This window comes from Dichomitus squalens (genome assembly GCF_000275845.1).
Source record: "Dichomitus squalens LYAD-421 SS1 unplaced genomic scaffold DICSQscaffold_1, whole genome shotgun sequence".
NCBI classification, from domain to species: Eukaryota; Fungi; Basidiomycota; class Agaricomycetes; order Polyporales; family Polyporaceae; genus Dichomitus; species Dichomitus squalens.
In genome coordinates, this window is record NW_006766883.1 from 1,435,368 (window position 1) to 1,459,195 (window position 23,828).

Consider the following 23,828-nt stretch of genomic DNA (forward strand, 5'->3'; position numbering starts at 1 on the left):
GGTGGAGCTGAAGCGGCAAGTGCATATGGGTATGGGCGTATTGATTATATTTGTGGGATGGCGGTGAAGGTTTTGCTTCACGAGGCAGCGGCTGGGTACGAGTGTCAGCCGGGCACGTCTCGGCACGGCGCCACCAGGCCGGCCTGAATTATATTATGTGAATGACACCCCTTACCGCCTCCCTCCCCATCCCCATCCCTCTTCCTCTCAACAATATTCGGCGCGGGAGCCTCAGATCCCACAGACCTCTATCCAGCTGCAGCTTGCCCACTTACCAGTCCCTCCTTTTGGTCTCTGTCTCTGTTTCACCTCCAAGCCGCCATGTCGGACTACGACAAGGAGGATGCGGGTCTAACCTCATCCCGTTTAAGGTCTACGAAGAGGAAATGGATCTGGATCGGCGTCCCCGTCGCCATAGTCGTCATTCTCGCCGCCGTCCTCGGTGGTGTCCTCGGCAGCCGTGCTCACAAGAACTCGAGCAAGTCGAGCAGCGGGAGCGCCGCTCAAGCATCCCCCAGCGGCGAGGCCGCCGCCAGCCAAGCTGCCAGCATCAAGGAGCACATTGGCTTGTACCCGACCGGCACCGACAGCCAGTACCTGCTCCCCATATATCCCTCTACGGTGAGTCCGATCTCTTCCGGACCTTTGGACCCCGCCTCTATGTACCTGTGTCTGGATCCTGATCCGTTCTACTTGGCTTGGCAAGACAAACACCGCCGCATTTACCACACCCACATTCGTTCCTTCGAACAACGCCGCCTTAGCGTGGCCCAAAGATCCCTTCCAGCCATCTAACCCTCAGCCGACCTCCGTCCGCACTGACCGCCCGCGTATCCTCGCGCCATCCTACAAGTGGGAGGCGCTGCCTAACCTGATCAAGAACGACCCGTACCTCAAGTTCTGGAACGACACCATCTTCGGCAATGCGACAGCTTACTTCAGTCTGCCCCCCGTCGTCTACCACTTGGACGGTGGCAGTGGCATCCTCGACAACGCGCGCGAGATCAAAATGCGAATCAAGGCGTTCGCGTACGTCTACCGCATGACGAACGACACCAAGTGGCTGGACAGAACGTTCACGGAGCTCCAGGTATGCAGAGTGTTTTCCCTTCGGGCTAGGCGCCGATATTGACGGGGCCGGCTTAACGTCTCTTTGTGTAGAACGCTGCTGGAAACGGAACGACCCCGTTCGGCCCCGACGGCCAAGACAAATGGAACCCCACCCACTTCCTTGACACCGCCGAGTTCACCGCTGCGTTCGCCATCGCGTACGATTGGCTGTACGATGCCTGGTCGTCTGACCAGAGGAGCGCCATCCTCAGCTCGATGATGTTCTATGGTCTCGAGCCGGGTCTGAACGCCTACTCTAACACATCGACTGGCTGGTGGGCTAACAACATCGAGGGCAACTGGAACTGTGTCAGCAATAGCGGTCTCACGATGGGTGCGCTCGCCGTCCTCGGGGATGATACCTCCGGCACCGCGGAGGCCATCCTCGGAAAGTCTATCCCCAACGCGCTCACGAACTGCATCTTCGCGGTTTCGTCCGACGGTACTTGGTCAGAGACGGCGAACTACTGGTATTTCGGTACCACCGGGCTCGCAGAGATGACGTCCTCCCTGATGACCGCGACGGGCTCCGACTTCGGGTTGCTCAAGAACAACCCGAATTTGAACAAGACCGGTCTGTACCACATGTACGTGACTGGCCCGGGCTCGCTCTTCGCGTACGGCGACCACGGCCCGAACAAGTTCTCGACGACCGCGAACTCGATCCTCTTCTACGGTGACCAGCTACAGCACCCCGAGTACGTGCTCTTCCAGCGCGATCAGCACGACGCCCCGGAGCCGAACTCGATGTTCTGGTACAACCCAGAGGTGTCTGGCGCATTCTGGGACGGGCTACCGCTCGACCACGTGTTTGACAACAGCACGGACCAGTGGGCGTCGATGCGTTCGTCGTGGACGGACGAGAACGCGCTGTACGTCGCGATGAAGGCCGGCACGCTCACGGGCCACCAGACGCACAACGACCTCGACGCGGGCGACTTCGTGATCGACGCGCTCGGCACGCGGTGGGCGGGCGAGCTCGGCTCCGGGGACTACCTATCCGAGGGCTACTTCTCGAGCGATGCGCAGGACAGCCAGCGGTGGCTGTACTACCGCAAGCGGACGGAGGGGCAGAACACCATCCTCGTGAACCAGGACAACCAACTCGTCACGGCCGCGCCGACGGTCAAATTTGACTCGTCGGGTACTCAGCAGGGCTCGAGCACTGTCCTTGATGTCTCGAGCGACTCGACGGCGTACTTCACGGCTGATCTCACGAGCGCGTACGGCAACGTGTAAGTGAAACATGTTTCTCACATAGTGGGCACGACCGCTGACATTTGGCCGCAGGACGTCGTTCAAGCGTGGTATTAGGTTGATCAACGGCCGTAAGCAGGTACTCCTGCAGGACGACATTAACGCACAAGGCTCGATCATGTGGCGTATGCACACAAACGCGACGGTGGCCGTGTCTGGCACGTCCGCGACGCTCAAGATCGACGACAAGACGGTGCAATTGAGCATCCTGAATCCCCCAGACGGCGTTACCATCACCACCGGGCCTGCGCAGCGGTTCGACAACGACCCGCCGCTTCCCCAGGGCCAGGTGGACCAGCCGAACCCGGGCGTGACGGTGGTGATGATCAACCTGCCGGCGGGCACGTACAGCCTGCAGGTGCTGTTCAACCCGCAGTGGCCCGGGGCGTCGTCGAGCGACTTTGTGACGCCGCCGTCGGTGCCCATCGATCAGTGGACGCTGACGAGCCACAACTGACCTGCGCCTCCCCACCTGGTGCGGATCACGATAACTGCAATGGACCACTACTGTACTACGGTTGCCAGAGAAGGCACTTACACGACGGACTTTCCGCCTGGAGCGTGTAGTAGAGATCGGACTTGACTAATGTGATGATGTGTGGCGGTATCAGTAGGTAGTTGATACTTAGTACTTGCAATGGACCACTTGGACCCCTCCCCTTATCTCATTTGCAGCATACGTCGGTAGTAATACGATACAAGACGTTATTTTTGTTGAACGAACTATTCTCGACTCTTTGGCGTGTTTTATGACATTTTGTTTGGGACTGTATCACATTCACAGTTTTGCTTGACAATCTACGGCCTTCTTCAAGATCCATTTTTTGCATGGTTCTCTCTACGATGTTGGTTTGAAGGTGGTTTACGGACGTTGACACTGGCAGTACTGGCAGCTTTTCACAAAGTCGAACACGATCACGGGACCGTGGCGCGCGTAGTAGAGGCGGCGGCGGCTGGACGGTTGGGCTGACCGCCAGCCTCGTCGGGGCGCATCAAGGCGCACACGGTTGCTGGTACCGGCATCGGTCTCGTCCTTCTCAACCGCGACGATAACCACAGGACCCGCCAGATACCATGGATCCCTCACCACGCAAGACCAGGTCGTCTTCTCGGCACTCTCTGTTCGACGCACACACTATCTCTGCGATTCCTATCATGAAGGTTGCTTCTATGGAAACATACGCGTCTCCTCCCTCGGTGAGCAAGCGGGCACGGCACAAAGTGACAGACTACCAGCTGCAGAGGCTCGAGGAGCTCTACCAGGCAGACAGCCACCCGAGCAGAGGGACCAAGGAGGCGCTTGCCCGGGAGGTCGGAATGTGAGTGCTCTCCCGTACTACTATTTGGGGCAAAGCACGATATCCTGTCGGACGGCAGGAGCGCCAAGAGCGTCCTCATATGGTTCCAGAACCGCAGGCAAGAGAGGAGCAAGAAGGGGAGGGGGGCTGCCATACCAGCTCTGGCTAGGAAGGTTGGTACTACGGAGACAAGGTCCAGCAGGCCCCGGTCAAAGAAGACGAGGCCATCAGTCGACAATGCGGCCGCCCGGGCCAAGAAGGCGGCGAAAGGGCTGCCCTCCCCATCACTCACCCCAATGCTTGATTCTAGCGAGACTACGCTTGCCACGCCGCAGAGGATCCAGCTTGTGGAACTCAGGACACCCCCGTCGCCGCTGGGACGCGCATATAGCCACCAGAATCTCTGTGAGCCTTCTCTCACGGCGTCCAGCAGGCCCTCACGCAGCCTCTCGTCAAACTCAAACACGCTCTATTCTGCCAACCGCTCTCCAGAGCTGTGGAGGATCCTCCCGCCAACTCCGACTGACCGCAATGAATCCTTCTCGAGACGTTCGCCTTCTCAAAACGAGAGTCCGTTGCAACCTCTCGGGAACGCATCCAACTTCGCGCCGTCTCGCGGATTCACAACAGCTCGCCCTCAGAAGCCTTCGCTGGAGTGGGCTTGCGCCAACTCGGCTTCGCGGCGGAGGCACGGTCTCTTCATCTACCAGGACGAAGACGACTCTGCAGGGGAAAGCTGCGAATTCGACCCCGACCTGGCCGATGAGACTGTGGCCAAACTAGAAGCGGCTGATAATGGACGCGTTCTCCGTGAGGTTGCCATTCCGCGCGAGTACCACGCGCTGTTCTCTCCGGACGTCGTTATGGGTGCCTCTCTTCTGCTCACGCTGAAGCACTCCGCGGACTAAGACTGAGACACAAGCCGATTTCTGTGGAGCTCTGACGCCTCGCCTGTCTTCCTCTCCTGGGTTCTGGGGTTGCTGTGGTTGTCGGCTCTTTCTCGTTGTTCTTGTCAGGCTCTCATCCTATAGGCTCTATCTCGCACTTTCATGCACACTGCACACGTTTAACGCCTCTGCACATCTTTATACCCTCTGTGGTCTCCACTCGCATACTTGTTTTGGGTTGTTCAGAAAGAGATAGGATGCTTGTTGCGTATCAAACAACACCAACACATGACGGCTATCGATGCAGATATAGAATACTTGATGAGTGCGGAGGAATCGCTATATATGCGACTCAAGATGCAGATGATTACACGACTCTTCCAACGCCATCAACCCTTCGTTCACACCGCCGAGCGTCACAGATGACATATTGACATGATTCACATAGAATTTCAGCCGAGAGACTTTTTCCGCTTCTTACCGGCTGTTGAGGCAGGGGACGCGTCGGCGGGGGGTGGACGACTGGGTGTGTATGCATGGCCATTAGGGGTAGCACCGTTGGGATTCACTTTGGGCGTCGATTTGGGCGTGGCGCGTGGGCCGTTGAGGTGTGGCGGTATCCCGTTGGGCTTGTGTATCCCGTTAGCCTGTACTGGCGGCGGTCTCGATGGAGGAGCTAATCGGACCATATACGTAAGCATTCGGACTGCAACAACGTACGGGGGCAACAACGCACCTTTGATGGCGTAGTTCATGAACAGCTCCACGAACCCGTGCATCTCCTGCCTGTCCACAACGCGATCGAGGGGAGCGCCACCCTTCGCAGGCCGATCGTCCTCATCCGCAGGCTCATCGACGTCCATCTCGTCCTCCCGTTGCTGCTCAGGTTCTTCTTCGTCTTCCCCGGGTCGCGCAGCAAGGAAGCTGTCCATGACGGAGTCGAATAGGGACTCCAGAGGCGGCAGGAGATGCGCAGGAGCGTCGAAGATCTCCACAGCTTCCTTTCCATCCCAGGCATGCGTAGGTATAGGCGCAGTAGATGGACCAGGAATAGAAGTGAGATCCGCAAAGGCCGAGACGCCGAAGATATCGTGGAACAGAGTGCGTTTTCTGACTGAAGCGTCCTGAGTAATGCCGTGCGCAGAGGCACCTTCCTCTTCCGGCAACTGGATGTCGTCCCCAAATACGACGACGCTCCACGCCTCAGTGATACCTACCAGAGCGAAGCCAGACGGATCTGTGGGTAGAGATCCTGTCGGCGGAACGGAGATGGTGCTGCGTAGTCGGAATGGCAGTGTTCGAATGGCAACGGGGACAGACGAGCCAGTCTGGAATATCGATACTCGGGTGGACGGTGCGTCTGCTGTTGTTGACTGAACGCGCTCAAGGATGGCAAACTGCTCTTCGGTAGGATGAGCAATCACTTGATTGATCGCTATGGGACTACGGTGTCGCCAGCGGACTTTGAGAGAAAGAGATACATGAGCTACCGCAAACCACCAGGAATGATATAGACGTACGCGTCTGAGAGACCAGGTCCCATAGTAGAACATCCTGTGGGCCGTTGACAAGGAGGTAACGACCGCTCGCCCCAAGAAATTGCAAGGTTGAAGCCGACGGACAATCTGGACAAGTGAGTACCTGACACAGTGTGTTCGAATCCGGCTCGTAGATAGCCACATGGGAGCCAACCGACACGGCGAGCAACGAACCATCGGGTGACCATGACACATCGGAAGGAATCTCCGCACGGAAGCGCAAAGATGAACGGGCGACCCAAAACTCTGTACATGGCCCATGAGATTGATGCTGTTGAGAGGACCACCTGAACGTACCCTCGACGCCTTCCGACTTCGTTTTCACGGAACGTATCCTCCATGTCTTGATGTTCCCGTCTGCACCGACCGTCGCAAGCAGAAGATCCTCCTGGCTACGTAAACCTGGCCTGAACGCGATACCGGACAGCCGCGTTGGCCCGTGCGGACGGTCGATTCGGGTATTCAATATCCAAAAACCAGACTTGCGATCCCACTGCCAAATCTTCATATACACCTCAGGGCGAGGTGGGTCCTCTGCTTCTCGCGTGTCTACTGTCGCCATCCAGTCTCCTGAGTCAGAAAGGACAACACGCTCCACACGAGCGGGTTGTAATGGCTTATCATCTCGTCTTGAGACGCGGTTTGATGGCGATACCTCGAGCTCGGACACCAATTTTGACGACGAAGGCGCAAAAGTTTGCAGGGAGGATGGATGGGAGGAAGGAAGGATGAGAGTGGAGGAAAGCGGGTGAACGGCAAGTGGGACGGAACTAGAGGTGGATGGCCGATCATAGGATATTGCGGGATCTACATGATGTCAAGAAGAGCCTCAAGCGCAAGGAGAAGGCGACAACTAACCTAGCTTTATGCGAGCTATTGACCTTGAGATTTTAAGGGAGGAAGCGCGGATGAAGACGAAGGAGGCATCGGCGAGGCTGAGTAGGTACTCTTCCTCTCCACCAGTGCTGAGTAGTGCGATATGTAGGATTGGGGAACCAACGCGAGGCACGTACTCCTTTTTACCGGTGTGTAGCTGCCAGATGACAAGGACGGCTTCCTCGCCACCACTGAGCAAGTACGCGCCGTTCGCCGTGAAGCTCAGCGAAGTGACTGCGTGAGCGTGCCAGTGCAGAGTGGTCGTTTGAGCAGTCTTCTCGACTCCGGGAGTCTTTGTCGTAGCAGACTCGTTCAGGCAGTACCAGAGCCGTATGCATCCAGTGGCGTCCCCAGTGGCAAAGTACTCCTCAGACGGGTGGAACGCTAAGCAGGTCAACCGTTCGGGAGACACGAACTTCGTGAAGCCTGCTTTCAAGTCTCCCGTTTGACACACATACGCCTTGTGGCCAGCAGTCGCAACCAGCCAAGCTCCGCTCGGAGATACGGCAAGGCCACTCGTCAACCTCGTCTTCCCGACATTGATGATCTCCGAGGAACTGTGGACGGCCGACGTGGTGCTATCGGCTTTGGGAATCAATGAAACGCGCGAGACAGTAACGTTGTCCTCTGCGGTCGCAACTCCCCCTACGATGGAGCATGCTCAATGGCATATCTCTTGAAGGAGGGACGCAAGACGGCGCACCTTTGGTCTTCTTTTTAGTCGACCGAGCGGTGGCGACAAATACATATTCCCGGAACTTTTCGTGTGCGGCGAGGTGAAAAATAGGGTGAGATATGCTGATGGTCTGAAGGAGCGATGCATCGAGGAAGTCCCATGTGCGGATGTAGCCGTCTTGAGAACCGGTGATCAGCTGGAACGGGTTATGTGGACTGAGGATCGCCGCGGTGACGGTGTCCGTATGCTGCGAGGTTCCCGCACCACCCGACACGCTGTTTGGAGGCGGCGTCAGGGTAGAGACAACCTCCCCAGTCGCAACAGAATGGATCTTCACTGAAGGTCCGGCCGCCGAAAAAAAGTAACTGCAGAAACGTGAGTGAGCTCTGCACATGTGCTCGGACGTTGGCCACGCACCTTCCATCCCTCGTGAAGATGGGCGGAACCCGACTTGCAGACGAGTCCGTCAAAGACTTCCACGACCAGGCTTCTTCCTCTAGCTCCTCGACCTCTTTCCCCTTGGCCTTTCTCCGCTTGCGAGGGTTCGGGGTTTGCGCATCGTTATTCGGAGCGTCCTGAGTAGGCTTTAGAGGAGAATCAGGGACGACAGACGCAGTCATAGCACGCGTCCGGTCAACAGCCACAGGCATAGTCGGGGCCTGGTCAAGGCAGACTGCAGGCACAGCAACTTCTTACCAAAATTTTGCCACGTGCCCGAATAGGCAATCTACGGTGGGGAGCGCTTCATGCCGCTTCTTCGGCACCGTCCCGCGGCCCGAAGTGAACAGTCGTCGCATAAGTACGCGATGCAGTAGATGCATTGCGACGTGTATGTACAAGGCTGTCTACGGTAACAACAAATGAGGGTTCGTGATAACCTAAGTAGCTGAAAGGCATGTGAATGCATGGCGTGAGGGGTGTCGCATGTACATTCGTCAGATAATTCGGAAGCAATACAGTGAGCGGGGCATGAGGACGAGCAGGGTATCAAGTTACATAGGTCATACTGGTCGTCGTAACCGTCGTAGCAAGAGGTCCGACAACACACACGGACGAGTCCCCCTTATCGTGACAACAGTTCGGCTTTGCAGATAAACAAGAGTAGATAGCAGAGAGCAGAAAGCTATACGTACAAACGGGTAGCGATGTCTGTAAATTTACCAGATTTGGGGAGCGGCAGGGAGGTAGTCTGCGGGGAGCAGGAAGGCGTCGATACCGTTCGCAGAAAACGATGCACCACCCAGCGTTTGATCGGACAGCCAGACTGGTAACTGCTCGTTCGAGGTCGTCTCGAACCCGCGCCATATGTTCTCGAGATTTGGGGTGTACTGCGGCCCGTATTGTTGGGGCACACCCATAGGCATGTGGCCCATGGCGTCTGGAGAAGCTTGGTAAGGAGGCTCGAACGTGGGGGACGTCGGAGGCTGCGAAGTCGCGGAGTGGCTGACGGCGTCAGACGAATATCCTGCGGCATCACTGTGGGAGCGGTTCCTCTGGTCTCTGGCCATCGTGGGAGAACGCGACGTCGAGACTGACTGCCGCCGCTTCCTCACGAACCGCTTGAGCATCAATTGAAGCGTCAACGCATACCGCTTGCCAGGGACTGAGAGAATGCGGTTAGCATGACTCCAACGGAGATGTCAGTGAGTTACGTACCTTCTGCTAGAAGAGCCGCGAGCTGTTCTACGAGGGTCCTGATCTCATGTAGATTGCATTGATCAGGGCTACACGAGGCATTAGTTGCACGATCACGGGCGCGGACCCCAAGCCTAGAACTCACAAGAGCCGCGAAAGACGCAACAGGAAGGAGGCCGAGAACGTCGCAGTCGCGTGAGTATAGTGAACCGCTATAGAATGTCCAATCAGATTGAGGGTACACTCAAAGTGACGCCACAGAACACACACCATATTTCATGCCTTCCCTATAGGCCGGCGAGCTCACGGTGATGTCGAGGATTTGTCTTCCGATCTGGATCGACCTAATGGCGAGGTCACGTTGGGCAGGGGGCATCTTCTGCACGTCCTCAGGCCCATCAATGCCCCGCAAGGCGGTAGCATTGTGGAACAGCTCGGCATGTAGATGCTGAATCTGCAGACTTTGCCGATAGAACGCTGTAGACCGAGATGAATGTTGGGCCCACAGGAAGATAGCGGATATGACTCACCGGCATCCTCGTACTTCTGCGAGAAAGCCTGATCCCAAGTCGCGTACCAGTTGCGGAACTCCATGTCCGCCTCGCGGAGGACGTTGAACGTAATCTCGTCCACCGCGCGGTCGAATAGAGGCGACAGATTGTTGTGAACGCGTTCGCGGATCGCCATTAGCTCCACTGTCGACACCAGTCGCATATCGTCTTCGATCGCAAGCGGGTGCTGCAAGAGGAGACGGCATTGCCAGATGCTCTCGTCATCCTTCAGGATAGCTGGACGGCCAGTGCCGTAAGACATTCTAGATTCCGTTAGCACAGAGGTTCGTGCGTCAATCAAAAATAGAGTTAACGTACTGGTGCTCGAATAGATACAAGCATAGCCATGTCCGGGCGGATACGACCAGCTGTCTGTCCTTACTTGACGTCGAAGCCTTCCCGGCCTTCATACGCTTGAGAAGCTCGGGCCAGGCCTTGTGCATCGCTGCGAAGATAAGGTGTAAGAGATGACCTTGAGACAGGTTATGGACCGCGGCGTACACAATTCCATGGCCATGCGAACAGCATGTCCGCCACTCAACCAGCCGTTATCCGACCAACCGGAGACCAGCACTGAAGAAATGGTCAGATGACAGGCATGCGCTGCGTTGGTCCCGCTTACCCATTGCTTGCACGGCTTCCTGACGGGTGACGGGAGAAAAGAGGGTGGCACATGAGATAGCCTGGACCTCCTCCAGACACTTCAAGAAGATGTCGCTGGGGTTGCCTGGTAACGCGAGGTGAGGTCAGCATTTACATGAGAACACTCTTAGCTTTCGAAACGCACCGCCGCCATCTCGAACCTTGGCAGCAACCATGCAGATGACATCGACAGCGAACGGCGACCGCTCATGGAGGGCATCGTACGTATCCACGCTCGCGTCGAAGACAGGCAAAAATGTGGAGCACCCGTGGTAAAATCTTTGAGAGCAGCCAGTTAGTTAGTCGGCCTCCCGTATGCACAGGCCCATCGGCGCAATTTCGGAAACACTTACATCCTGAAAAGTTCGCGAGCTTCCGCTTCGGACAAGATCTTCTTCGTTACGACTGTGAAGACAAGGGAATCGTCAGGAACTTGCTTCGCGACATGAGAGAGAATGGTATCCATTACCATCAGGGAATGTCGTTGATCGAGGGGCATGGTACACCTTTCTCCGCTTCGCCGGACGGACTTGTCGCGGCTCGGGCGATGTCGTTCTTGCGCGACTTGGGGCCTCACTTTCGCCGCCGTTCTCCTGGAAAGAAATTGTTGAGTAAGTCGCAAGAAGAACAGATGAGGTCCTCAGGACAAACCTTCGCGGCTCGCTCGATCGCGACATCGGCCAATCCTCGCAACACTTCCCAAGGAGCGACCAAACCGGAAGCAGGCAATTCCGAGCTTTCTTCCTCCGCCTCCGACGAATCCGCACTGGTGACAGTGGAAGAAGGGTGAGCAGCCCGTTTGGATCCAGCCGAAACACCGTCCTGCGGGCGACTTCTAGAATCGGAGGCGTTGTATCGCATAGAAGAGACATTGGTAGGTTGAGACCGCGGTGGACCCATAGAGTCGATACTTGAGAACGGAGGAAGGCTCGGGCCGTGGGCACCAGGATGCGGGTGGCCCGGGGCGCCGTTGTTGTACATTGCTTGCGGATGAGAATCGGGGCCTGCAGGACGGACATTCTGAGGTTGCGCATACATTGGCGGATGGCCTTCTCTGTGTGGCTGCCGCGCCGCTGGGTTGGTCATCGGATGCGCGGAAGGAACGGTACTGGTCACTGCAAACGAAATTTAGGATGTGCAAAAAGTCTGCTATGCAAGTTAGCGGTTAGAAACACACCTGTTGATGGCGTGGAGACCGCCGGGGATCCTAATGATTGCGCCCCAGGCGAATGATGGGCAAACGGAGGAGGTGGATAGGGCGAACGCGACGTCAACGGGACGGTACCGCGCAAATGCGCCGCGATTTCCATGAGGGTCGCCTGGATAGAGTTTTGTGTTGACCGAATGTCGGCGACATGGGCCTCCAGACTTCGTATACGTCTGTCAGACACGATTTCGAACGCGTTCAGACTCCACTAGCCAAAGACAAACCGAGGCCACTCACTCCAAGCCGGCTTCGCCTGTCAGACTAGCCTCCCTTGTTGGCTTCTCGAATAGGCATTCCAAACCAGCGTGCCGACAACGCCTGCAGGGGGGATTCTCCGCCCCTTCGCACCGCATCTTCTGTTTCCGACAAGCATTCTAGCGCAGATTGAGGTGAGCACGCCGCGATCGGGACGGGGCAGCGAATGGTGGGACTTACACATGCGCCTGAATTATCGCGGTGAATACGGTCCGATTAAGCCTGACGGGAGTATAGAAAAGGGAACTTACGAGGGACCCTGTTCAACGTCCTCACCACAGGCTTCTGGTCGGGTTTCTGGCCCGACTTCGGGTCAGCGCCGTCCAAGTCTTCCTGCTTCTTGACACCCATATTTACGCTGGAGCTGGAGCTGCTGCCGGGATCCATGGGTGAAATCGATGGTGCGATTGAGAGCGGGGATGGATGGGGGCGCGCGGGGACGACGCGCGAGGAGGGGGACTCGAGGGAGGGCGGGACGGAGACGGAGATGGGGGACGGGACGATTGGGAGTCGGAGGCGGAGGAGGGAGAGGTCGATGGAGGGATGCCGGGTAAACAAGGCCAAGCGGGGCGTGCCCGTGCCATGCGCTGAGTTGGGATAGCCCGTCCACGTTCCCTTCCCATTTTACCGCCCTTCTCAGTGCCCTTCATCTCCCACTCATCGCCCTCTTCCTGCCACCAAACTGATCTCCTCGTGTTCCAGAACCAACGGCATCTCTCTGTCGCTGGGAAAGCAGTCCGCAGCTGCCCTATCGCACCCTCTTCCCGTCCATCCCTAAACTCTCCGCTCTCCTCAATCCTCGCGATCTGCGCTTGCCTCCTTCGGCCAGAACTCCAACTTTGCACTCGCGCCCTGCTCCCAGACGGCTCCCGCATGCGACCTAGAAGGCTTTCGGCGTCCCTGTTTTCGTACCCAGAACCAGTCCATTTTCACGAAGCTTGCCACGAGTCATCCCTCTTCTGGCTTCTCTGTCAGTTCTGATCTGGGCCTCAGTCTGATCCATCGCTAGCGACTAGTTCAAGCGCGAGCCTGAGAACTCGGCGCAAATGCAGTAGATAAAGTCGGCCTTCACAAACGGGCTGCCTGGTGTTCTCTCTCGCACACTCGACATGGTACAGGTGCCTTGGATCAAGCCACACTGTGAAGCTGTAGTGGTGTTCACCATACCGGTTCATCCCGCAGGCGCTCGCGCAACCATAGCTCTAGTTCAGGTAGTTCTCTTGGTACGTTCGCCGAGCGTCGGCTCTTGTATGTCATATACGACGCGTCAATGACACCCGTGTGCTCGTCCCACATCTGCGCGCATCCGTCTCGATTGGTCGAGCGCACGAACATGTCTCAGGCGTGGCTTGCGCCGCGGCGCTTGGCCACCAACCCATGGGCTGATATCGGAGGTATTACGCAGATTTACCTGAGATCCGGTCGTTGATACGTCGTTGTGCCGGCCACTTCTGAGCCGAAATGGCGGTGGATGAGCACAGTATGCGTCGTCACCAGCTACCTCCGTTGCAAGCACCTCGGAAATCGACTACACTGGGCAAGGAGACGGCCTCCGTCTCCGTGGGCTGTCGTAAAAGCTCTGACGACAAACAACCGTATCTGGTGACGGAACTCAGACTGTGCAGCCCCGTGTCCTGTTGACGGTGCACGGGTTCTTCCCCGGCGCGGACGCATCCCGTCCGTTCCGGGCGAGCACGGGCGCTCCGTTTGCTGCTGCGTGCCTACGTCTGCCGCATACAGCGCCGTCTTCTGCGGAGGCAGAGCGCTACCGCTCACTTGTATTCGTCCACGTAGCCTGTTCATCGCCAACATTCGACCGACAGGCCACGCTCCTATTTATCATACAACTCCCAACATCGTCCTGAGCGACCGACCAAGAAAAAGGCATACATGTTGACGTCTTTCATCTCCCATGTCTTGAGGTATGTCCTCGCGTGACACGCAGCCTTCGGGACTTTCACATGCTTACGCGCTGTACAAGTGCTTGGTTTGCGTTCCTACTACCCAGCTATGGCACATGGAAGGCACTCACGCACCGTCCTGTCTCCGAGCCGGATCTCGAGAGGTGGTGCATGTATTGGGCCGTGGTCGGCGCCTTCGTTGCGGTTGAGTATGTGACGGGATTCATTCTGGACTGGTAAGTCTCATAGCATATACCACTATCTGACCCTGTCCACCAATCTATCTATTGTATCCTATCAGGGTCCCGTTCTACTGGGAGGCACGCACCGTCTTCCTGCTCTTCCTTTCGCTTCCCCAGACGCAGGTAAGCAAACGCCGTCACGAGCTGCTTCCTACATGGCACCCCCCTAACGCGTGGTGGACATACAGGGCTCTACTTGGGTGTACCAAACCTATTTTCATCCCTTCTTGACCAAGAACCAGGCCGATATCGACGCGAGCCTCGCGGCGGCGCAGAGCAACGCTCTCTCGTTCATACAGTCTCGCCTCCAGGTCTTCTGGCAGACCTTCTGGGATCTCGCCACCAAGAACCAGGCACGTGCCCCCACAGGCGCCTCTGGTGCTGCCCCTTCTGCTCCCCAGCAGCCTGCCGGTGCGGCCAACTACGCGGAGCTTGCCCGCGGCCTGTGGGCCTCTTACGGCTCTTCGTTGATCGGCGCGGTCCAGCAGGCTGCGCGTCCCGCTACTGGTGCGCAGGCTGGGGCTGCCGCGGCCAGCCGCCCTGCTCCTACCCCCTACGATGTCGGTTCGTCCAGCGGTGTCCAAACTCACCAGAACTCTTTCTCGTCGGAGATGGTCAACAATTTCTCGCCTTCGTCGTCGGCTTCTAACGTTTCCCCTCCGTTCCCCGAGCCACAGGTCGCTGCTGCATGAATAGTTCATTGTATGGGCTATCGCTGCAGGAACCACCTCATAGACACTGTATTATGACGCTGTCGGTTAATCGCATGTCGATCGTTTTCTACTTGTTGCAGTACTTCGTCACAATGAATTAAGGTCGCCAGCTCGGAATGCCCGGCTGGTAACATGGGACAACCAAAAAGAAAGCAAGACCTCGTGTGCTAGATTCTTTCCCATCATAGATCCAGCATCTCTACATCGGGGTAGTGAACGTCGTTGGCATGGTTGATGCACTCCTACAATCGGCCGTCAGCGTTCTCATATACCGATCGGGAGCAAGAGGGATTGCTGACCTGGAAGGTGGCGAAGGTTTGATTACACATGACTTCGCCAGTCACATACTGGCAAATGGATAACAGCTCTCCACCAGGGGAGGGAGCATAGCTCAAAGACTCGCGGACTCGGACAGACAGTGCTCTGCCATGGCTATCACTACTGCTCGAGCCTGACTCCGAGCCCGAGCTCGTAGTGCTCCCTTCTCCGTCAGAATCAGGGACGTAATCCTCGTCCTCATCAGTCTCGTCACCCCCTCGCCTGTCCTCCCGGGCTTCGATGCTCGACATCTGCGCAATGATCGCCGACATCTTCTGCATCTCCCTCTTCATGTCCTGAAACTCCCCCCTCAGCTTCACGTTCTCTTCCTGCAACTCCGGCTCTCGTGCGGCACGTGCCCGCACCTCGTCGTTCGTCCGCTCGTCCTTGTCCGTGAGGATCTTGTTGAGCACCCTGAGCTGCTCGATCTCGGACTGCAACGCCTTCGCCTGCTCGCTGAACGTCGCCCTGACCATCGCTACCCCAGCCTGAGCACGGTCCTCCGCACGTTGCCTGCCTTCCTCGAGCTCGATGTTCTCCTTCGCGAGGCGCTGCGCATGCGTAGACGCTTCGTCGTACAGCTTCTTGAATAGATCACGATCGTCTTCTGCCCTCTTGACGCGACGCTCGCACTCCTGTATGGTTTGCTGGAGGCGATCGGAGAGCGCAGCGACCGTCTCGTTATGCCGCTGCCGCGCGCTAGCAAGTTCTTCTTGCAGGATAGCAAGACCCTGCTGAAGAGCGGCGAGTTCGTCCTCGCGATTGGCGTCGCTTTCGCGAGTGGTCGACTCCTGCGCTGCTTCCAACTTCTCCTTCTCCGCCCCGATCGCTTCCACCTCTTCTTGCAGCTCAACGAGCGCTCCTTCAAGCTGTGCCACTTGCTCATTGCGCTCCTCGAGGGATTCGGTCAGCTCCCGGATCTGGACTTCATGCTGGGCGCGTTGCTTGACGGAAGACCGAGAGATGAGCACGATTAAACAAGATCCATAAGTGATGATATTGAACCGCATACATTCTTGTTGTCCGCGGTCAGCTGCGTCATCTGCAATTGCAGTTCGACCAGCTGACTCTCGACCAAACTTATCTGCTCCGACTTCTCGCCAGACTCGGCTCGAAGCACTTCCAGCTCTGTCTCGAAGCTCGTGCGGCCCTACGATGTGCCGCGGCACGTTAACAAATCGCATTAGTCCCTCCATAAAGCATATTGGGCGCACCGCGGCATTCTCGTTCTCCAGTTCCGAGATGCGAGCCTGGAGCTCCTCGATCTGCCCCTCAAGCTGAGTCAGCTTCTCGTCCTTCTCCTCAAGAATCGCGTTGAGCTCCGCTATCTGGCTGCTACGCATAGACGGTTGCTGCAACCACGTTAGCCTGGTGGACCGGGACAGAGTGGACACCATCCTGACCTGCGACATGCTGTCGGCCTCAGCTTGTTGTGTTGTGCTGGTAGGCCGCAGCTCCTGCAGAGCTGAGACCTCAGGAGAGATCGGAGCATTCCTGCCTAGCTTCTCCTGTCGGACGGTATAGTGTGAGCCAACTCTGTCCAGAGAAGTTGATGATATGAAAGATCACCTTGGACAACAACTGTTCCATGGCTTTCCGCGGACCGCTTCCAGCGTCAGGTGGCGTCAGCTCCGGGCCTAATGAAAGCTCCGGGCCATTCTCGTGCAGAGAAGCAGAGGGATCTTCGTGAGGTTGCGCACCACCCTCCCAGTCCATGAAGTTGTCGATGTCTTGACTAAAGTCTTCCTCGATCGTATCCTGCGTCAGCGGCTGCGCAGCATGTTGAGTCCTGCGTGCGTCCTTCTCCGGAGAGCTGAACTGCTCAATGTCTTCTTCCTCCTGTGGTAGGTAAGGGCGGAAATCTGAAGGAGAGAGCCGCGGGATCGGATGGAGCTCCTTCGACTTGCCCTTGCGTTTGCTCTTCATTTTGGAGACGACCGACGGAACGCTTCCAGGATGACTGAGTGGTCCCTCCAAACGTCGGGGCGGTGTACGGAGAACGCTCAACTCGGAAGTAAGGTCATGTTGAGTGGGGTCATAGGGAGGTTCGTCAAGAGTATCCTGAGCCTCCATGGCCTGCGTCTCCGGGACGATACCTAGTCGACTGAACGTATCGTTTGCGGTTGGTCGACCGTGCCCCTGTACAGTGTTGGAGCGTATAGGTCGAGGTTCGCCGTCTGGTTCTGGCTCCGGCTCTGCTGAATACGCTCTTTGACGAGGAGGGCTCACCCGAGGAGACTGGGAAAAATTCTGCTGTACGACAGGGTGGATGATGCCGAGAGCTTCTTGCGTGTTCTCCTCATCTTCCTGCATGAGCAACTGTCTCGTCTGAAGAGAGAGATGCGACGGTCTAGGGCCAGCAGCATTCATTGATTCGGCAGCTGCTCGAGAAGAACTGGCCTTGGAGGGTGCGTTTGCAGGCTTCTTCGTACCATTCGGCAGACGCGATGACGACGGCTCGCCATTGCGATGAGACTGAGAGTTGGGTGCGTGGTATCGTTTGGCCGGAGGTGACGGCTTGCGGCGAACAGGAAGATCGGGAGGATAACGGTCTGGAGGAGGGGAAGTGTGCACGGTGGCCTGCGTCTTCCGACGTCGCTTCACATTCCGTGGCGGACCAACCTTCGTGATAGGTACGACGCGCCCCGTAGATTCGTCATCCTCATCGTCCTCGTCCTCTTCTGACACTGTCCCCGCCTCTTCTTCATCCTCTGATGAATACCGGGGAGGTGGTTGCATAACCTCAATTTCCAGCTTCCGCTTCTTGCGCGGGCGGGATAGCTCGGCTTCTGGTGACTCCAAACCGGCGCCCAGACTACCGCTCGTGTTCCTTCGACGTTTGTGTGGAGACGGCGACTCATCGCGCACACTCGCGGGGCTGGCGCGAGAGCTGGGCACCTTGGCCAGTGGACGCGGTTTCAGGGGCGAGGTCGATGCACCTACAACGGATTGACGCGTTCGACGCGTCGTAGATGTAGTAGATGTACTCGCGGCGCGTTTGGTTGTCTTCGACGATGTTGACGAACCTCGTTTTTTGGTTGCGACTATGCTGCGGTGAGACGCCACAGTCGCGTCTGGGAGGGATCACATACCAGTCTTTTTCCTCTTATTCTCCTCCTTCTTGCGTTTCCAGTCTTGAATAAGATCGTCCGTGGTATCCTTCTTGAAGACCCAGCTGTTCGGCCATGGCTTTCCTGTATTGTCTGTACCGGCCCACTTCACTAGATACTTATTCCCCTTCTCCGCCAAGATCTTCTCGACTTCCCACAAGTCTCCTTCGCCATCGGGATCAAATTGCGTTTGGGTTGGTTCGACGTCGGGAGATGAGTCATATTCAGCGTCAGGCATGGCATGTGGGCTGGAAGGAGAGCACAGAGGAAGAAGCAGAATGCAAAAGGTGGCTCGGACTCGGATGCGACGCTCCGGCGGCGCGCGGTTGGCCTTGGGCGCTTCAATGACCCCTTGTATCTCAGATCTATATCTACAATCCACGATCAACCATAGCTACGCATGCCACACGACTGTCACCACTTAGTAGTGTCTGCGACAGCCAAGGTAATAATAGTACAAGCAATATTGCCATAGTCCAACCCAGGATACAATAAGTTAATGTCTGTTCAAACAAGTGATGTACGCAAGATCGCCCACTATCCCGTCACCCGATGCCGCTTGAAGGCGGCCTCCACATCAGCAGCAGAATACTCCAGCGTCACGCCTGTATCCCTATAGCACTGGTTGATAGTCTTGTTGAACAGCCCAGTAATACGCAAGAGCTCCTCTTCACAGGCCTTCCATACACCCACCAGGACAGTCCCAGGGGCGATTCCAGTGCTTGCGCTCGCGTCCTCGCTTGTCGTCTTTTCGGACGCCTCATCGAAGTGCTTTTCGACGCGCTTGAACAGAGCGTCGACATACTTCCGGATATCTTTCACGTTGTACTCCTTGACCACTTTTTTGAGCGACGACTTCGAGTAGCTGCTGTTCGACGAGATCTCGGAGGGAGCGGTAGTCTTAAGCAAACGCTCGACGCCCTCGAAGTATTCCTACGATGTGATATGAGCCACAATCATCCCCCAGTGGCTTCCTTAACTCACAATGATCTTGGCGAATGGTCTGCGGAGGACGATCTTGACATAGGCGTTCAGGTTCTCCTCGTAGATAGCCTCAGCACGTTTCAAAAACACCGCTACGGTGCCGATCTCGATCTGCGAGACCTCCGCCACGAAGTAGTGCATATTCTCTGCGACTTTGTGAGTGGACACAATCCCACGTGCGAAATGAGGCACGAACCGATGAGGATGACATGGTAATTGAGTTGGCCCTTGTCCTCTTCGTCACCACCCATCTTGGCCATCTGTTTGAGGGCATCGAACATAGCCTGAACAATCCTATCGTATGCAGCATCGACCGTTTGCCGGATCTCGAGAGTATCCGCGCCAATAAGCTGCGTCTCGACGCGACTGATGTACGTCGGGAAGTACTTGATGAACTGTGCAACGCCTTTCCGCTTCTTGCTGGTAAGCTTCGTCTCCTCAATGGACTTGATTTGGTCGTTCTGGAGGTGATTCGCTTCAGCCACAGCCGCAGGACAAAATTGAGTCTCGTACCACGCGACGCTCAAACAAAGCCTTGAGACGCATATGCTGTTTCTCCAGCAAGGACAAGAGGAAAGTATTGCCTCGCTCCTCGGCTTCTGATTGGAACTTCTCGAGCGAGACTAGCATACCCACAACTTGCCTATCACCTGCCTGTAAGCCACATCTGAAGGCATGTTAGCTGGCTACTCACAAGCTGTCTCGGGCGATAGCGCTGTCCAGCCAAGCCTTGAGCTCCAAAGGGAGAAAGCCGAAGATGAGGTCCATAGCTCCACGGACAAGCTTTGTCGTTGCTTGGCTGAGACCAGCCCATCGTGCAGCTTGACGTCGGAAGTAGTTCTCCAGGCCCATATGATCGGCAAACGTCTCGACCGCATCATCCATCTGCAAAAATCTAGCGATCCAACTTTCTTCTGCATAAATTGTCCCGGCGAGCTGCTCCAGTACCATGCTCAATGCCTGCATTACTGATTCAGCGGCGGAATCGAAACGGCTAACAGGCCTATGTACCTCGGCTGCACGAAGTTCCCCGTCACTCGCTTCCTTCTTCTCCCGTCGATCAAGAGGAGAACGAACAATGGTACCCGCACGACGCATGCCTTGCGCTGCCTTGGACGCGTTGCTCGTTGGAGTCGTACCAGAGAAACCTGTCGGAAACGTTCAAATCTAATACAGTCATACAGCGTATATCCTCACCCTCAGCTTCCTCCTCGGTGGGCGCCTTCTTGACCATATTGCCGTATATAGACAGCAGAGCTTTGATCTGGGTTGCATGCAATTCGCTAGCTGCAGAGAAGTAGGCCTGAGCTAGATATCAGAAGATTGCACATTGTGACAAGGTGAGCATATTCACTGCGCATATTTTTGCATAGGCGCTCTCGTCCATCTCCTTGAGGTAGAGCAGCAAACTGCGGTATCGTTCAAGGTAGCTCTCAAAGTTTCTATGGTCCTTGATTGTAACACGACCACGCATAGGTCGGGCAACGCCGTTGTCGTCGCCCAAGAGCATCTTGCCCTGCGCAGTGAAGACAATTGATAGATAATCCAGAACGCGTTTGCAAAATTGCGCGTTGTATTTCTTGTACTCGTCCAAGCGTTCCATGGTGGCCGCCATATCTGCAATGCTGATATCGGCAATCTTCCGCGTTTTAGATGAACACAACACAAACCTCGATCTCGCCCAGCAAGCAGAGCTTTGTATAGTACCGTCACCGCAGTCTCCAACTTCTGGATGTTCCACGCGTGCTCCAATGATTCTTGCGTGAGCGCGAGCAACGAGCTCGAGTCCACTTGGACGGTTTGCTGCAATGTATATGTTAAGCCACACATTATGAGCCATTCAACGTAACAGAACTCACCAGTAGCTCTTCGAGTTCGTTGAGAAGGGCGCGCTGATTCTGCGTTTGTACTTGCAGACCGCGTCCCTGGCCCTGAATGTACGCAATGTCATCGCTGACAGCCTGGCGAGGACTTAGCGGCCGCAGTCTAACATTGGAAGGCCCGAAATAACTCACGTTGAGGTGAATTTTGTACGATGATACGACGCTCTCCATATTATCCAGCTCATTAATGGCATCGTCCAGGAGCTTGAGCACAGTAACTATTCGGTCATCACTCTCAATGAACGAGTGGATGTTTGCCTGCGGAGATCAGACGTTCAAGGAGCATCAGATATCAGCTTGCGCAGCGACATGAGAAGGTGGCGCAGGCACGAGACGAAACAAACCTTGTCGAGTGCCATGAGTTCGTCCAACAACCTCGCCTCGATCTGTTCCGCAGTGCCCGTCAGCGCCCGACGACCGAGGATGTCGTCGCTAGCCCACTCGTAGCCCTCAAGCATCTCCTCAACGCTCTCGAGCGTTGCACGCGCGCTCTCATCTTCGATTTCACCTGTGCCCTCACCGTCGTCGTCCCCAGCATCGTGGAGCATGGCATCGCCTGATAGCACGCGATTGAGCGTAGCCTGATTCGGCGGGTCATAGAACGAGACACGCGTATTCTCTCGTCTCTGACCGGATTCAGTCATCTGCCGAGCAGGAGTGGTTCGTGACGGGGTCGCTCGAGCGGATGGTGTTGGCGTGATAGATTGCGAGGGGACGAGCCCATCTGGTGATACAGCATACGCTGACCTCGGCGACGGCTGCACTATAGGAGCAGGTGACCCAGAACGGGTAGGGATTTCCAAAGCGCCGGTGTCACGAGTGGCTCTGAACCCATTCGTGTACTGCGCTTGAGGTTCCGACTGCACGGAAGTGACCGAGGAAGGGTATGCGATCGAAGGGACTTGGCTAGAAGTCGTAGCTGCGGACGTCCTACTGGAGGTTTCGGTGGTTGCGTTCGAAGGCAATCGAGCATGCCGGGGACGCAGTGCGCTCGGAGGTGGGAACGGTTCTCGCGACGGTGTCGACGGACGTGTTCTCGACGGGGTCCCAGCTCGCTCTGGGATTGCAGTGGGGGGTGGCCTAGATAAGTCAGGGGAATCAGCGCGAGCGGGGCTTCGTGCTCGTCGTGCTCTCGACGTGGACCGGGGACCAGGCGTTGAAGGCTGATAGTTGGAGATGCTGCTCATCCTGCCATTCGTGTATGACACTGAAGGTGACGCTTCCGAGTAGCCATTCAGAGGAGCCGCGCTGCGACGAGGTGTGGTGGGAGGGAGAGGCACGCCATTTGTGGGGGTCGGCGCACGCTCCATGCGGCTGAAGGCAAGTGGCGGCGGCCTTGATGCTGATGAGGTATAGCTCGGGCGCATGAACACTTACGATGCAAGAGGGAACGTACAAGTTTCGTTCGTGGGATCGCGCACACCGACGAGTTCGAGGGGGGCGTTGCCACCTGTCACCGAACGAAAGAGTTGTATCAGGTCGGAGATGAAGCTGCTTTGATCCTTCTGGTTCTCCGTTTGCCACCGGTAAGTCCGGGACATAGTGATGTTGAAAGCGAGCGGCTACACCGAAAATGAGTTAGAAATTGCGGGTCGTGGTGAGACTCGTGCTTGCGCTGAGAGCATGGTGAAGGAATGTGAACTTACGTTGAGAACTTCAATCCCGCGAAGCTCTAACAGCCTCCATGTCTTCCCAACGGAGAAAGAGCCGTTCGAATTTAATTTGGACTTGTGGATGAAGCCAGACCCATTATTGGACTCTGCAACAAGGATGTTCCTACATGAGCAAATCGGATCAAGAGTGATGACATACTCGACAAGATGATATAGCGAGGTTTCTTGCCACCGTCGTCCGTAGCATCCTCCTCCCAGATCTTGATATGCCCAACGTAGGTTTCGTCCACCAACTTGGTAGTGAATACTGAAGACACGATTCTCTGGCGAATAGAGTCGCCTTCCGCCATCGCCCCAGAAAGCTGATTGCAACGTGAAAGACAGAGGGTCCGTGAGCACACAGAGAAGCTATATCGCGGTGAGGCCCAAGGGGTTGCCAATGCACTTTACACAATGCCGGTGCTTGAAGCAGAGCCCCGCGGCACGTGCGGCATTAGGCGGTATCGTTCCGTGTATGGCAACAACGCTCAATAGGGGTGGTCAGAGTTCGCGATTACGGAGCGATTATATGACGATTAGGGGTGGTCAGAGTTCGCGATTACGGAGCGATTATATGACGATTATGAGATGCGATTCTGAGGACGATTCCGACACCGTAATCGCGATTTTGGCATAATCGCGTGTAATCGCGTAAGCTCCTCCGGAGGAGCTTATGCCCTCCATAATCGCGATTCTGCTTCTTGCGATTCTGTGTCAACCCCCTTCGTCTCACTTGTCTCCCCGTCTATAGCCCATACAAGACATATTTCGTGCGGATTTGAGTGACAAAATAGTTGCATAGGTACCCCATGAGGTAACTGTGACGAAACAACGACTTTCTACAGAAGATTTATACCCATATTGGCGATTTCGCCTCAAAATCGCTCGATTTCGGTGGGAAAAAATGCGGAGTCAATTGATAATGACCTTTTTGAATATGTAGCGTGTTCAAAGGCGCGTCAGAGCTCGAAACCAAAGGCAGACGTTGAGCAAATAGCTGAGAAAAGCAGAATCGCAGTACCAGAAATCGTGTTCATAATCGCTTTGCGACATGGGGTGGTCAGAGTACAGGTCGATTATGAGGTGATTAAGG

The 23,828-nt window shown here is 56.1% G+C and overlaps 7 protein-coding genes across 7 annotated transcripts; 3 read left to right on the forward strand and 4 right to left on the reverse strand.

Moving 5' to 3' along the window:
- The first annotated feature begins 188 nt into the window (after positions 1-188).
- DICSQDRAFT_76035 (uncharacterized protein) lies at positions 189-3,340 on the forward strand. Its single transcript, XM_007360297.1, has 4 exons — positions 189-621; positions 707-1,090; positions 1,162-2,345; positions 2,401-3,340. Exons 1-4 carry the CDS (start codon positions 322-324, stop codon positions 2,822-2,824), a joined length of 2,292 nt encoding a protein of 763 aa, XP_007360359.1. The 5' UTR covers positions 189-321; the 3' UTR covers positions 2,825-3,340.
- A 101-nt stretch (positions 3,341-3,441) lies between these two features.
- On the forward strand, positions 3,442-4,725 carry DICSQDRAFT_176629 (uncharacterized protein; the record flags this gene model as incomplete). The annotated part of the gene is made up of 2 exons (XM_007360298.1): positions 3,442-3,686; positions 3,745-4,725. The coding sequence occupies 2 exons, from the start codon at positions 3,442-3,444 to the stop codon at positions 4,571-4,573; spliced, it is 1,074 nt and encodes a 357-aa protein (XP_007360360.1). The 3' UTR covers positions 4,574-4,725.
- A 73-nt stretch (positions 4,726-4,798) lies between these two features.
- Positions 4,799-8,292, reverse strand: DICSQDRAFT_176630 (WD40 repeat-like protein; the record flags this gene model as incomplete). The annotated part of the gene is made up of 7 exons (XM_007360299.1): positions 4,799-5,228; positions 5,289-6,014; positions 6,073-6,336; positions 6,388-6,897; positions 6,949-7,611; positions 7,670-8,007; positions 8,060-8,292. 7 exons carry the CDS (start codon positions 8,290-8,292, stop codon positions 5,005-5,007), a joined length of 2,958 nt encoding a protein of 985 aa, XP_007360361.1. The 3' UTR covers positions 4,799-5,004.
- Positions 8,293-8,556: 264 nt separating this feature from the next.
- DICSQDRAFT_95732 (uncharacterized protein) lies at positions 8,557-12,416 on the reverse strand. Its single transcript, XM_007360300.1, has 16 exons — positions 12,184-12,416; positions 12,113-12,120; positions 11,915-12,051; positions 11,648-11,850; positions 11,122-11,585; positions 10,940-11,063; positions 10,824-10,875; positions 10,616-10,749; positions 10,451-10,555; positions 10,330-10,401; positions 10,147-10,273; positions 9,808-10,091; positions 9,548-9,754; positions 9,423-9,489; positions 9,299-9,366; positions 8,557-9,245 (listed from the first exon to the last, which is right to left on the reverse strand). Exons 1-16 carry the CDS (start codon positions 12,317-12,319, stop codon positions 8,800-8,802), a joined length of 2,634 nt encoding a protein of 877 aa, XP_007360362.1. The 5' UTR covers positions 12,320-12,416; the 3' UTR covers positions 8,557-8,799.
- A 1,406-nt stretch (positions 12,417-13,822) lies between these two features.
- Positions 13,823-14,767, forward strand: DICSQDRAFT_142451 (uncharacterized protein; the record flags this gene model as incomplete). The annotated part of the gene is made up of 4 exons (XM_007360301.1): positions 13,823-13,854; positions 13,914-14,069; positions 14,135-14,198; positions 14,264-14,767. The coding sequence occupies 4 exons, from the start codon at positions 13,823-13,825 to the stop codon at positions 14,765-14,767; spliced, it is 756 nt and encodes a 251-aa protein (XP_007360363.1).
- A 203-nt stretch (positions 14,768-14,970) lies between these two features.
- On the reverse strand, positions 14,971-18,454 carry DICSQDRAFT_164723 (uncharacterized protein; the record flags this gene model as incomplete). Its single annotated transcript, XM_007360302.1, has 7 exons — positions 14,971-15,030; positions 15,088-16,050; positions 16,119-16,256; positions 16,321-16,458; positions 16,510-16,614; positions 16,676-18,150; positions 18,199-18,454. 7 exons carry the CDS (start codon positions 18,452-18,454, stop codon positions 14,971-14,973), a joined length of 3,135 nt encoding a protein of 1,044 aa, XP_007360364.1.
- Positions 18,455-18,753: 299 nt separating this feature from the next.
- DICSQDRAFT_47705 (uncharacterized protein) lies at positions 18,754-23,046 on the reverse strand (the record flags this gene model as incomplete). The annotated part of the gene is made up of 15 exons (XM_007359855.1): positions 18,754-19,149; positions 19,201-19,346; positions 19,397-19,661; positions 19,714-19,843; positions 19,895-20,160; positions 20,212-20,348; positions 20,398-20,503; positions 20,555-20,817; positions 20,871-21,003; positions 21,060-21,161; positions 21,216-21,341; positions 21,428-22,439; positions 22,476-22,645; positions 22,730-22,842; positions 22,896-23,046. 15 exons carry the CDS (start codon positions 23,044-23,046, stop codon positions 18,754-18,756), a joined length of 3,516 nt encoding a protein of 1,171 aa, XP_007359917.1.
- Between the last annotated feature and the right edge of the window lie 782 nt (positions 23,047-23,828).

Bases quoted from the DNA above. Each gene is read 5' to 3' on its own strand.
- DICSQDRAFT_76035 (XM_007360297.1), top strand. From the start codon at position 322: ATGTCGGACTACGACAAGGAGGATGCGGGTCTAACCTCATCCCGTTTA. The intron at 622-706 runs GTGAGTCCGATC...TGGCTTGGCAAG, and splicing joins TCCCCATATATCCCTCTACG to ACAAACACCGCCGCATTTAC. The intron at 1,091-1,161 runs GTATGCAGAGTG...CTCTTTGTGTAG, and splicing joins GAACGTTCACGGAGCTCCAG to AACGCTGCTGGAAACGGAAC.
- DICSQDRAFT_95732 (XM_007360300.1), bottom strand. From the start codon at position 12,319: ATGGATCCCGGCAGCAGCTCCAGCTCCAGCGTAAATATGGGTGTCAAG. The intron at 11,586-11,647 runs GTGTGTTTCTAA...TTTCGTTTGCAG, and splicing joins GGTCTCCACGCCATCAACAG to TGACCAGTACCGTTCCTTCC. The intron at 9,367-9,422 runs GTGAGTTCTAGG...TGCCTCGTGTAG, and splicing joins TTGCGTCTTTCGCGGCTCTT to CCCTGATCAATGCAATCTAC.